The sequence below is a fragment of the Azolla caroliniana genome, unplaced genomic scaffold (genome assembly GCF_043228905.1).
Source record: "Azolla caroliniana isolate FFs.n. ecotype wild unplaced genomic scaffold, voAzoCaro1.0.p SCAF_18, whole genome shotgun sequence".
Taxonomy (NCBI): domain Eukaryota; kingdom Viridiplantae; phylum Streptophyta; class Polypodiopsida; order Salviniales; family Salviniaceae; genus Azolla; species Azolla caroliniana.
Genome location: NW_028230453.1, coordinates 859,883 through 873,607, shown reverse-complemented (window position 1 = coordinate 873,607; position 13,725 = coordinate 859,883). Strand labels below are relative to the sequence as shown.

The 13,725-nt window shown below is 39.0% G+C and overlaps 1 protein-coding gene across 1 annotated transcript; it reads right to left on the bottom strand.

Annotated features, from left to right (window-relative positions):
• Positions 1–2,461: 2,461 nt before the first annotated feature.
• Positions 2,462–9,035, bottom strand: EDA14 (embryo sac development arrest 14). Its single transcript, XM_087334470.1, has 9 exons — positions 8,877–9,035; positions 5,149–5,206; positions 4,960–5,050; positions 4,633–4,724; positions 4,441–4,534; positions 4,265–4,344; positions 3,089–3,172; positions 2,910–3,009; positions 2,462–2,835 (listed from the first exon to the last, which is right to left on the bottom strand). The coding sequence occupies exons 2-9, from the start codon at positions 5,202–5,204 to the stop codon at positions 2,743–2,745; spliced, it is 690 nt and encodes a 229-aa protein (XP_087190596.1). The 5' UTR covers positions 5,205–5,206; positions 8,877–9,035; the 3' UTR covers positions 2,462–2,742.
• Between the last annotated feature and the right edge of the window lie 4,690 nt (positions 9,036–13,725).

The following is a 13,725-nucleotide window of genomic DNA, read 5'->3' as shown; positions in this document are numbered from 1 at the left end:
TCAAGTGTAAATTCAACAACCCACACTTTTGTGAGCATAGTAATGGAGCCGAAAGGCAAAGTGTTGAGTACATGATAAAAATGCATGGCATTGTCTCTTTTGTTGATAGTGTTCATCATCATTTGTCTTAAGAATAGTCACCCTCCCTTTTTGTATTTGAATAATGGAAAACTATGACAAAACTTTCTAAAGTTTTGTCTTCAACTGCGCATGCTTTTTTGGGTTATATTCCTTCCATGATAATATAAGATTAGTACTGGTGAAATAACATCCGGAAGAAAAATGAATGTCGGCAACGTGTTTGCAAACGAAATAAATGCATTCCATTGGGAGGCAAGTGTTTACAAAAGCTAGTCCTTTGGCAAAATAATCCATGCTACTCTTCACATTTTTAAATGGGAGGGAGGAGACAATCCCCCACACGATAGGAGCTTTTTACATAATGGTAACTAGCTAGTAAGGTCAATAAATTAAATTTTAACTTTTGAAAGTTATGGCAAGCAAACACTCATGATAATATCCACATCTAAGAAATCTTTCTAGTTGTTCAAATGAAGATCAATTAATAAGATGGCCAAAATGCATTATTCTATTAACCTAATATGGTCAAACCACCACAGTGGTTGTTCCCTCCAAGTGTACCTAACATATAGATGGGTGCTGCCATGAGAAGAGAGTGGAGGATGCCTATGCTGCATTCGGGTTGTATGAGGCTCACATGGAGGGTATGCGTTCGGGTAATGCTATGCTCTTCGAAAGATGTGGTGTTTTGGAGTTGTTTTTGTTGTTTCCTTTACACATATTGTTTTCCTTTTGACATGCAAGTTGGCCTATAAGATATGAGTTGTATATTATCCTATGTACATTGCCTTAACTAATGGAAGTAGTCTTTTTTGGAAAGAAAAGAAAAAAAAAGAGGGTTCTTATGGCATGGAAACTATCGGGAGGAGTAATAAAGAAACCATCTTCTAAAGACACAAAAAGTATGAGAAAGAATATGTTGAATGTATAATAATCCATAAACTTTGAAGGGTCAAATAAATTGAATGAACATATGAATTAATCACTATTTGTTTGTCATTCTTATTAGAAACCATAATAATACAAAACACCCATTATGAAAAACCTATACAAAGTGTTCCTTTTTTTATACAAAAAAGGAGCTACTTTCCCATTAGTTAGGAGAGATTTTTACAGAAAGATTATACAAGTATATAAGTCGGGGAATCAACCCCCCGGCCAAGTTCAAGAATATGAGACAACTTACATATCCTCTCTTACTTTCTACTTAATGTAAGTAGGTATCTAGAGCTATAAACTAGTGGCAATCATCGCTAGCTAGCACGAACTTGATCCTCTAGCCTTCAACGGAGGGAGGGTGGAAGGTGAGTAGGAAACAACCCAAAAACCTAATTTGAATTATGTCCATTCACAAGGTGAGAGTTGTGTGGCTTGTGCTCTTCTTTGAGATCAAGACAATGTTGAATAATATTTGTTGCCATTGTATATGGTTGCTTTGTGATTATTTGCAAACTCTTTCAATATATCTCATGTGTGTAATTTACATTTGAAGTCTTTTGATAGCATCTTATATGCTGTTCCTTCATGAGTTGAGAATCTTGCAAACTTTCGTTTTCCAAACAAACATATTCTTTGCTTCATGGCCCTATGACTACTAGTCATGATTTGTTATTTGGATAAGATTATCGTTTTTATATCGTAAATTGTTTTATACTTGTCTTTTGGGAAAGTATCATAGTCTCACACCCCATTCTCTTCAACTTTCAACAATTGATCCAAGGTCTCCTCATTATCTTAGCATAGGATGGTTCCTTTTGAGGAATGAGATGGAATTCTAAATCCACTTAAGCATCAAGATGGTGTGACCTACAAGAAAAGAAGTGCTGGCCGACAACTACTTTTTCCAATGTTTCTGCTAACATTTCTAAATATGAGAAGATAAAAGAAGTATTAGTTGTGGGAGATTTTAATGCTAGATGTCCAAGTTATCAAAATGTCAACGTTCATGATAATGTAATGGTGTTGGATTTTTCACATGACTTGGATGATTGTATTGTCATATTACAGTTGGCTTCTCATTCACGTACTTGTTTCAACAATCTTGAAGATTCTCCATGGTAACCATGCATTTTTATGATAAATGTTTTGACATGTCTCCTAGTGTTGGGGGGTGGACGTCAATTTGTAGACGTAACATTCTCATATTGGTTCTGATCTGGTTGTGACACTAAGTGATCATACCTTCTACTTTGTCCTTGGTAAATCAATTGATGCCATACATTCTGAAAGGAATATTCCCAACTCTCAACTCCAAACAATCTTGAGAGAGGAATATTCCTTTCAGAATGAGCAGGAAAATACATGCATGGAATGGGTAAATTATGAGTGAATGTGAACTTGGAATCACTTGTAGAGACTCAATTGATAACAATAACCTATAAAAGACATCAATTTGTGGACGTAATATTCTCATATTGGTTCTAATCTGGTTGTGACAATAAGTGATTATACCTTCTCCTTTATCCTTGGAAAATCAATCAATCCCATACATTCTGAAAGGAATATTCTCCACTGATCAATAAGTTTGGAGGTAAATTTAGCTTTGTTCATTTCAGGTACACTAGACTAACTTATATGTATTCAGCAAAATTTGATAATTCAGGTAGAAAAATATACATCTAGCTGTCAAAACTTCTCAACTTGCTGCTCATTTTCTGGTTCTCATTTTTTCCGTTCTCGACGCCATTTGTATACAGGCATTTCAGATGGTGAAACTACTTCATTGTCTCGCAGCTTCCGTTTCCTCCCCTTACCCTGTACATACAAATCTATGATCATAATTTATTACAAAAGAAAACTAGACTGGGCAGTTCTTAAGCATTACCCACCATAAGCTCCTTTTCCATCCTCATGGCTGAGACCATCGTTCGCAACTTTGCAGCTCTCTCTTCACGATCCTTCAATTCTCTGTATGCACGATCATTAAGTCTGGCATACCACCAGTTCTGTTTTAGTTACCCATCTTCTCATCCATATCAGTCATGTATTCATCAGTTTTCTAACTTACAACTTGATGCGCTTTGGTATAGCAACCTTGGTATCACTTTCCTGCTGTTTTCCGGTTTCTTGCCTCAGTTCTCTGGCTTCCTCACTGGAGTAAACATTACACAGAAGAAAACGGACAAAAAGAGTAATCAAAATTGAGTCCATATATAAACCACACATGATACGTTGCTCATATATCAAAATTTAACATCTGATATCAATAGCACAAACATAAACTCAAAGAAGAACAAGCTGAGGTAAACATAATAGCAAAGAAAGCTGAAGAATAGTTAAGCACATAGACATCTTCCAACTCAACAGATACTCTAGAGGAGATAATCACTTACTAACTAGCTTGTCCTGATCAGTATCCAATCATTTGTAGATTAGGTTTAACACATAATCTGAGATTGTCTCCTTTGTAATATCCAAAGGACACTTATAATGTACCTTTTAGCTCAAAGACCAACTTTGTCATAAAAATGTCTTCATTTTATTTTATTTTTCTTTTTTCTTTACTGTTCTGGATAGACGAGTGGACTATTCATTAGTTGTGACCCTAGGAAACTTATAAAACCTCGAATAATCTGCCACAATGACTGAAATCCAGAGTTAGAAGCAGTCGCAAAAAGAAGAAATCTGCACAATGTTTCACAGGTCAAGATTGAGGAATCCAGGAAAGTAGCACAATGGAAGTTTGTTTCATGAGGATCATGGATTTTCGATCCTCAAACTAAATAAAAGAAAGAAACCAAGATTACAACTAGAGATTAATCCCTTGACACAAGAATACGACAGATTCAAGAAGAACATAATGAGTGAGAGTGACTCAATCACGATCTGTAATTAAGAATGCTCAAAAGTGGGAGTTCCATCATACAACTTGATATTATATCATACATACGAGTTGAAGGTCTGAATCCCTAGGGATTATCATACATGAGAGGATAGAAGCAGCACTAAAATATCCCTTCAAGCTTATTTCCAAAACTCCTAAGAGTAAAGTAAACTTTCATAGACAGGTTGAATCACATTCTATGACACAATGTACTAAAAGAAGCTACTATGAATAAAGATTTAATGGAATTGGGTAGTTAGGGTATAATCATAATTTCAGAGTTTTTGTTATCTATCAATTTTGTAAAGCTATTGAAAATAATTATCCAGATCAAGTTAAACCTAACAATAAAAAGGTTACCTGTCCACTGCAAAGTATAAATGCTTGTTTATTCGTTCTTGATCAGTCGAATGCAAGGTTGCTTTTAGTCGCTCTACTTTCTATAATAGGTCAGAAGATCAAGTCATTTTCCACACATACCAATAGTGAACAGATAAATTACTCAAACCATCTTCTCTATCTTTTCTCCCATTCACCTTGCATTCACTTTGTGCTTTACTAAGTACATATCCAATATCCTGGGTTTTCATAAGCATCAGTTCTTCATGTGTATATTGTTTGGCAATGGTCCTAGAACAATGAAAAGTACTATTAAAAAGAGCAAGTAGAGCCAATAAAAGGAGCCTGTGAAAACAAATTTACTTCCACAAAAAGAAAATGAAACTTACTTGGGTCTATGAACACCATCAGCAGTTCTTGTATTGAGCATTTTGTAATAAAACTCGTCAGGGTTTCTAGTTGCTGCTTTCTCCTTAAGTTTCTGAAATACATTCAATGATAATTTACGATGACAACTTCTGGTCTTGACCCCTAGATAGCTTTAATAATGTCTAATTCCCCAATAGACATCTATGGAGACCGCAAAACTATGTCTTATAAACCATTTCTTTACATATATCCATAGATTAGAATAAAGAAATAAATATAGTCCAAAGAAATAAACAAAAGGAAAAATTCCTGAGACCGAAATATAAGTTGAAAAAGATGATTCATACCTTGATTGTATCTTCTTTACGGTGAAAGTCTCGTGCCCGAAGCACATAATCTTTGTGTTTCTCAAGCAAGCCATACTTCTGTCGTTCGCTTCTGCACAGATTATTTTACAGAGAACAATGTAAACAGAAAATAGACTGGGAGAAGGAGAGAGAAAAACAGTAGGATACATTAAAAAGGTGTAAGCTTACGGTTGAGAACGCTCCTTATGCGCACGACGTTTAATGGCATTCCTCAAAGACGACATGTCTGCAAAATCACAGATAAGCTATCAGATCCCTCTGTCTGCTAGGGTTAGCTGAATGCCTGCCTGTCTCTCTGTCTCTGTGTTCTGTGTAATGATCTTCTCCCTAATTACCAGATGCACCCCTAGTGCTCTACTTCTTCTGCAATTGCCTCCATATTACTAATATCACCAGCCCTCATGAAATCTAAATTTGGGACTTCATTATCTATTTAATCTAAGACAAGCATTTTCTTAATTTGTGTGACAATTTGGCAAGTGTTGATGTTAGTTTAACCTCAGAAGACATTGGTTGAGGCTTCCAAAAGGCAATCCCATTGGACGGACTCTTGTTTGCGATCCCTCAGAAGTGCAAGACCCCAGAGGTTACAAGCTGTATGCTGGCCTCTCCAAAGGAAAATGCAATGTGAGTGCTTGTCACACAATGCCAAGGAATGCCCCCGACACCTCTTGCACATTAAACAATACATTTACAAAAACAATAGCTTTCTGGGCACAAAAGCAAAAGAGGATTGACACACACTATGTGCTCTCTCTCTCTCTCTCTCTCTCTCTCTCTCTCTGAAGCAAATCGACAGTACCACTTGACATTATTAGAGCAGAGTTCAGTTTGCTCCCAATGTTGGTAGAAGCACTCTTTCAATTGGTAGTTTTTATTCATAGGATACATAGCCAACCACAAGATAGGATATCCCGTCAAGCTTTTGAGGCATCCCGATCCCTATATGAGTCCGGAGATAGTAGCTCTTGGTATAGCATTGTAGTGCGTTGGTTACTTGCAAATGACATAGACATTAATAACCTACCTCCCCTTAAGTACAACCATGGGACTAATCAAACTTTAATCTCTCATGAGGATCGTAATAAAGTAATACGCCAAGAAATATGGCAAATTTATACCCGATATAAATGGATCACCCCACTAGAGCCACTCCCATCTAAAATGTTGTACTATAAGGAACACTTCATGCACTTCTCCAAGTTAGGTTTTATTACACGACCAAAATATCTAGATACATTCTTGACAAATGCACTAAGGGTGGCCATTGGACAACTTACGATATCATCTCACCAACTTGAGATTGAGCACGGTCATACTAATGAAGTCCCTAGAGAGGAAAGGCTATGTAGGTTATGTCACATAGAGATAGAGGATGAGTATCACTTTACATGCAAGTGTCCAACTTATGTCGAGATAAGGGCGAAATACCAAGATATACTACAACCCTCTCCCACCCTCTCCGAACTATTAGACACCCTGGATATAAAGAGAGTAGGTAGGTATATCTTAGAGCTAAAACAACATAGGGAGGAAAAACTACAAAAGGTTAACCATAATATTTTCATATTCACCAACATGTAACTAATATAAATTTTCAGGAACAAGGAGACGATGAATGTGGACACACCTACACCACTCGGCCTCTCTCTTAATGAAGCAGAAATGCAAAGAACAACCAAACGTCCTCAGATGTCGGGCTTCAAAGCGACTCGACGTGGAGTAGAAACAATTAAGAAGATAAGGGAATGTGAGCTACACCACCTAGTAGCTATGGTAGCGGTATCCTTTCCATTGGGACCACGGGCCACCTCCACATCGAAACCCTTTGACCTCCCGCTTCTTTTTGAGAGACTTGGATGGAAATGAAACTAGACTTAGTATAAAGTCATTTCCTTATAGAACATGTTTTCTTTTGCTAGAACTCTTTAGCTTAAGTTTTATTCTTTCTTTCTTTTTTTACTTTCGAAGAATGGGTAAATACCCCATTTTTATTGTAAATCAATTGTCTCATGGGCCAATTTTGTTCTTAGAAGACGTTAATATCTCTCTCTCTCTCTCTCTCTCTCTCTCTCTCTCTCTCTCTCTCTCTCTCTTCTTGCCATTGCGGAGGTCTCATCGATCACGCAAAGGAGCAAATAGGAGAAAGCTTCCAATCTTCAAGGGAAGGATATAAAAATGATGAGAATGGGAGTCCAAATAGGGAATACACTGAGGACGGGAGCTACGATGTCGAGATACAGAAGTCCTTGTCATTGGACACGTTGTTAGATGTGTCAAAGCAAAAGTCAGGGAAAGCCAATGTAGGAGTAAGCAACATAAGGGCAACTTTGCTTGACATCTTTGGCAACGATATTTGCGAGATCTCTCATGGGACGGGATACCAATGAACAAGGAGGAGGTGGGTTTATGGGGTTGGTAGGACCTCTAGTAACACAATTTCTTAAGCAAAGATTCAAAGAAGAGCCTAGTGAGGATTATGGTTAAGCTAGGCATGAGGAAATATCGATGCTCCCTTTATTTGCTAGTTAGCTAGCATCCACTCTCTTCGTGTTTGAACCTCAAATAACACGAGTGGTCTGCCCTAGCTGCTACCCATATCATTGGTAAGAGATTGTATTATTAATTGGTGTTGTCCTTGTATATCAGGTAGTGCTCCTCAACTCTAGATTTAGGGTTTGTTGCATACATATCTCAGAAATAACTAAATCCATGCGTTAAAAGTTGCAAGAGCAAGGTCATAATGTGAAGATAGACTTTAAACAATTATGGTTATGGAGAAATCCTCAAACTGACCATTACCAAAGGTTCGCCCTTTAAGAAAATCTCAAAATATCTGATAAATAATTGCATGAAGTATCCCCACACCCCCTCCACACAATAAGATATTATCATTTCTGTGACAATACAAGAACACCCCTTCAGAACTCCACACTCACCCACATTTGATGTGTCTTGATTCAAGTTCTTATTCATGCCGAGCATGCTAAATATTTATACTCCAATCAAATAGAAATACCAGTTAGCATATCTTGTACTTGTTGTAAATGATACGTGTTTTCTAACAGTACTTTCTGCCACTTTCACTTCAATAGGACCCTCTTTGAGCTTTCACTGTGCATCGTGTCAGAAATGTCTAAAATGAGCTTTCACAATGCATTGTGCATTGTGTCAGAAATGTCTTTCAGACAAGCACAAACTTTATTAGTGTTCCATTATCCAATTATCATTCCAAACTTCACTACCTTAAATGGATAACTCTTGAGTTGTTTCAATTTAAACCTTGCTGAGCAAAACATGTATGATATTTTCCACGCTGCCATACAATAAGACACATCAAACCAGTAATGTACATGTTACAAGAAAAAATAGAGGAGTTTGTTTACAAGCCCATCCATCCTTCGATGGAGAGGAAAACTCGGAAAGAACTGTCAATAAAAGAATTTACACTTTTACAAGAGGTATGTAAGCTCAACTTCTACACAAACATAATCAAGCCCAAACTACATCCTCCGAAGCATTATCTTGGAGACTCATTAGAAACACTTAAATGAGAAAATGTGGCACAAGATCAAAACTGACAAGAGATCCCAAGTCTCTGCCTACTGAAATTCACGTTCTGATTGCACCTACATTCCAGAGCTTCTTCCAAAACACTATTGAAACAGCTCAAAATACATGTCCACTCTTCATCACTCATGTACCCAAGAGAAAATTGATTTGTATAATATTTTTCCACATTGCCATAGAATAAGACATATCAAACCAGTGATGTCCATGTTACAAGAAAAAACAGAGTAGTTTTTTTTACATGCCTATCCATCCTTCAATGGAGAGGAAAACTGAGAAAGAACTTTCAATAAAAGAATTTACAATTTTACAAGAGGACGGTTTACCTGCAAGTGTGAGTAGTGCGTGAGATCGATAGAGAGTAGAACTCTTCCACAGATGACAGAAGTAGGGCTACGGTACCAGTTGAGATCAACGTTGTCTCTAGCTCACTCCTTCACTTCCTATCTCTTGTGCTTTTTAATCCATCTCTCTGTGTCTCCCTCTCTGTTTTTTCCTAATGTCTCTGTCTTCTCTCAAGCTGTTTTTTCACTCTCTGTTTTCTGATTTTCAGCCCTCTTTGGCTTTGTTTATTTTATGTTTTTTTATTTCTTACAGTACCCCTCTGTAGGGGCATATAAGCAATACGAAAAAGTAGTACTGAAATTACAGAAATAGCCCCTTCCCTTTTACTTATTATCTTTTCAGGTGTGGGTTCCACTTGTGTGGAAAAAACCCCCCACATATGAATATGTGTTTCATGCTGTCCAAATGAAGTGCTTTGCTTCTTGGTGAATAACCATCCCCTTGATGTTACATTGATCATAGTCGTGAATTCTTACCATAGTAGAGGGCTTATCGAGCAAATCGGAGAAAGCTTCAATATAGTACCACGTGATTGGTTCATGCAACAACTAGAAACCCTAGATGAACCTATAGATATGTTATCTGGGAATATATGCATTGTATGAATCCGCGTTAGGAAAGATGTGGTCTCCCAATGAGTTGTCAAAGGATGTGGTTAGCACAATTGGGGTAAAATGAGGATGGCCACTATCACCCACCCTCTTTGGTCTCTATATACATGAGGTATCGTATGACAGAGAGATTTAGCAGTTTAGGAGCATACCTAATAGGCATAGCATACCAATATTACTATATTGATGAAATATTGTTGATCTCTAACACTCCATCATGACTACAAAGATATCCAAAGGCCTTAAAAGTATTCTGTATGAAGAAATGTTTGTCCATAAGCATAGATAAAACTAAAGGGATGGTGTTTAATACGATTCAAGCATGCATAACAACCTTTGAAGTAACATTTTTCTTGGGAGAGGAAAAGGAGGCATACACATGACCCTATAAATGCATAGTAGTAACATTTATAAGGCCTCAATTCTCCTTACGAAAGGCTGCTTTTGCTCAATTTTCTAGAGGATATGCAACCCTTGGTGATCTTGGAAGAAATGTGCACATTTGCAGTTCCAAAGTTGTTACCCTGCCGACTGTTGTAGTTGACAAACACAATAGGTCGAACATTCGGTCAAGAAGATTGTGGTGGAGATATGGGTTGGTCGACACTAGTTCTATACTCAGAAATAGGTGTACAAAGATCAGTTAATCATACACTCATGACCGATTATTAGATATAATATAATCTGTGCAATAGAGACTAAATCCCAACATATGACATAGTGACAGATAGAAAAATACACAAAGTAGTCAACACCGTTGAATCTACTCTAACTACCAAAACTTATATTAATCAAAATAGACCAATATTGTTATAATGCACTCGGTCCCTTTTTATAGGTGACCCGAGACTCTCTCTCAAATATTTACACTTGCCTTGTTCGGCAAGAACCTGCATTATACCAAAACCGTATTACTCTAATTTTTATACTTGGCAAAGTTACATTATATTTGAATTCTATCCTTTCACACTCCGACTCCTGTTCGTACTCTTCGACTTCGTCTGACTACTTTTCACATTCGTTCGACTCCGACTCCGGGTAGCTGACTGGCTAACACATGGCACACCCATGGGACAGTGCCTTGCATGGTCAAACCCAACCGTTTACTCCTAGTTGTTTTCCTCATTATTGTCGGCGACCGACTCATCGTTAATCGTGTCGTCGTCGTCGAGGTCACTTGCCTCTTCATTCAATATGTCAAAAAGTGTCGGCTCCTCTTTTGCTTGAACTTCGGGGTCAGTTGGATGCGGCTGGTTTTCTATGTGAAGCTCCTCCTCCGACCGCATCGTCGACTCTACCTCAGCCTCCTCCTATTCGGTATTGCCTCTTGTGTTGCTTATTGGGATGGTCTGGCTAAATTCTTCTTGAGATAGGTCGTCACCTCCTATTGCCCCCAATTCTCGTGTCTGTTGACGACGTTCTCTCTCATAGGCATCGAGTTGCACGGTTGTGCCCATCTGTTGGTCGTCGTATTCCTCCATGAGCTTGTGATCTCTTCCTTGTGGCTTGTGGAAAGCTCGTATATGTCCATGGCGAGCTCTTCTTGAATTGTGGTGATCGTTGCTTCGTCCATATTGAAAAAGCCTCGCCCTTGCTTCTTTCTGTTCTCATGGTCAACTCGTAGCAGTTGTAATTCGGCAGCTTGTGCTGACCATGTCTTCCAGCTTTTATCCAGGGATTCGACGACCATGTGGCACATCCTGGCTTTGTGCGCAGATAAGATGAGGCACACTTTTTCCTCTCCCATGCTTACTCTGTATTGCATAGTGTCCACTTCCTTTCACATTTCAGCGAGTCAAACTTCTGCCAAACCTTGGTTGAATTGTAATTTTGCTTATGCTGCCATTAATGCCGGCCTCTTTTGTTCATACTTCGTCACCAGTTGCTTGTACTTTGTGGTCATTTTCGACTTCTCCAGCTCGAGCTGAGCACTATGGTTGGAATAATGCTCCTGCAATTTTATATACACTTCAAGCTCTGCGACCTTTTTTTTCTCTTCATACTTCACCGTTGTCTGTTGTTGTAGTTGCCGACTAAGGACATTTATTTCCCCATCCTTGGCATCCACGAGGACCCCGATTTGCGTTTTAGCTAACTCAATTCAATCCTTCATTTTCTGCAACTTTTCTTCGGCTTTTTTGCCTTCTTATTGGTGTGTTCGACTTCTTTCTCCGTGGTTCGTAGTTGATCCCATAATTGTTTGTCTGGTACATGTGGGGTTCCAGGAAAGTCGTAGGTTTGGAGATGTTCATTCATTTCTTTTAACTTTCTTCCGCTTGTTGGAGTCAAGCCGACAATTCTTCATTGTTCTTCTTGGTCGTTGACCACTCTATATGCATCAAGTCGGATGCTTTTATCGCCTTTTTGCAAACTTCTACCATATCTTTTGCTGCCCTAGTGGTCCTTGCTAGCTCCTAGTGTACTTCAACTAGAGAAGTATTAAGAGGGGGTATTTGAATTGTCATACCTCTATTCTTGACATCGCGTTGCCAACCGATTCGTTGTAGCTCCCTTTCTTCTTCGAGCTCGAGGTCTCCGAGCATGGCCTTCTAAATCATTTCTTGATCCTTATGTTCTTGTGCTAAGAGGTCGGAAGCGAATTGTAATCGCTCGGCTAACCAATCCACCAGCTCGTAAGATGTGTCGAACTAGAGTAGGGCCGCGAATTCATGGGCCACTGGTGGAATGTCAGGTAGTCCAAGGACCTTGTTCGGGGAGATTGTCGACGCTTTCCACTTCTCCATTGTCCATCTCTTGGTATATTCGATTGGTTGTTGTTCGGCTAACTGTTGTTGTTCGGCCGATTGCGGTTCGACGCTACTTCTTTTCTTTGGTTGTCATTCTTCTTGATTCGATTGGTCAGTGAAAACTTGTTGTGATGCCAATTGCTTACTCCTCTGTTTCATACGTGGTGATGGTCGTGATTTTGTTTGTGGCCTACTGGTTTCTGGTACTTGAGTTGACTGTTGAGTGTCGGGTATCGGCTCGACTGGCTTCTGTTGTCAGTTATCAGGGCATGGTTCGGTTGTTGCTGGGTCTCGGGTCTTGGTGCTTGTGTCGGCTCCGGTTCTTGCCACACGTCGCGTGGTACTAGTCTGCATACCGATTCCTTCACCCTTGCTTGTGATGACTACCCCTTTTCCTTCTTCGAGGTCTTACGTCATGCATCAACTACCAATGTGGGACATAATACTACCAACCACCGTGCAAAAATCAGCTTCATGGCCTTCCAATTATACACCCCGTGCAATTGTTCTCTAAGCGTGACACCAGTGATATATCCCCAGTCGATCGTAGCACCTTCATACGTTGCTATGATGAACCCAATCCGTTGTTTAGGCATGCAATATTGTCGTTCGTTCCAACTGCTCCTCATCTAGTCATTCTGTCACCTGTGCACGCAGAGTGGGAATTTGGAACTCGATCGACATCATTGCGTCTAACCCAAATGCCATCCTGAACGGAGTCGACCTGATCATAGTCTTGTACGTTGTTCGGTATGGCCATAGGGCATTGCGCAGCTTTTGATCCTAGTCGATCCGATTTTCATTGACGATCTTCCTTTGAATTGTTTTGTTTGTCGACTCGGCTTGCCCATTAGCTTGTGGGTAGTACGGTGTACTCCTTTTATGCACTACTACATAGTAATTTGATAATTCATGAATGACTTTATTAACAAAGTAAGTACCTTGATCACTTACTAATTAAATTGGGCAGCCGAATCTGCACCATATGTATTCATAGAGGAATTTTGTCATTAAAGTTATCATATTATCTCAAAGAGCTTTGGCTTCTACCCATTTTGTACAATAGTCTATAACGACTATGATATATCGGTTGTCAGTTCTTGCCGTTATTGGTTTAAATGGTCCAACAAAGTCGAGACCCCATTTTTGGAAAGGTTCAAGCCGCAATACCGGTTGATGTGGCCTTTTATCTCATTCAGTTGGTTGGCCGATTCTTTGGCACAAATCACATTGCCAACAGTAATTGATTGCATCCTTTAGCGTCATCGGCCACCATAATCCACTGTGCCAAATTTTCCGGTCGGTCGTGTCGCCTGCATATTGCCCGCCAACAATACCGCAATGGGCCTCGTGTAAAATATCTTACTTCTCAAATTGTCAAACCCCTCGTCTCCATATGCCATCTACTCCCTTATGACACAACGTTTCCTTGAGTAGGCAAAAATTCCGACTCCGAACTGTTAATTGTTTGC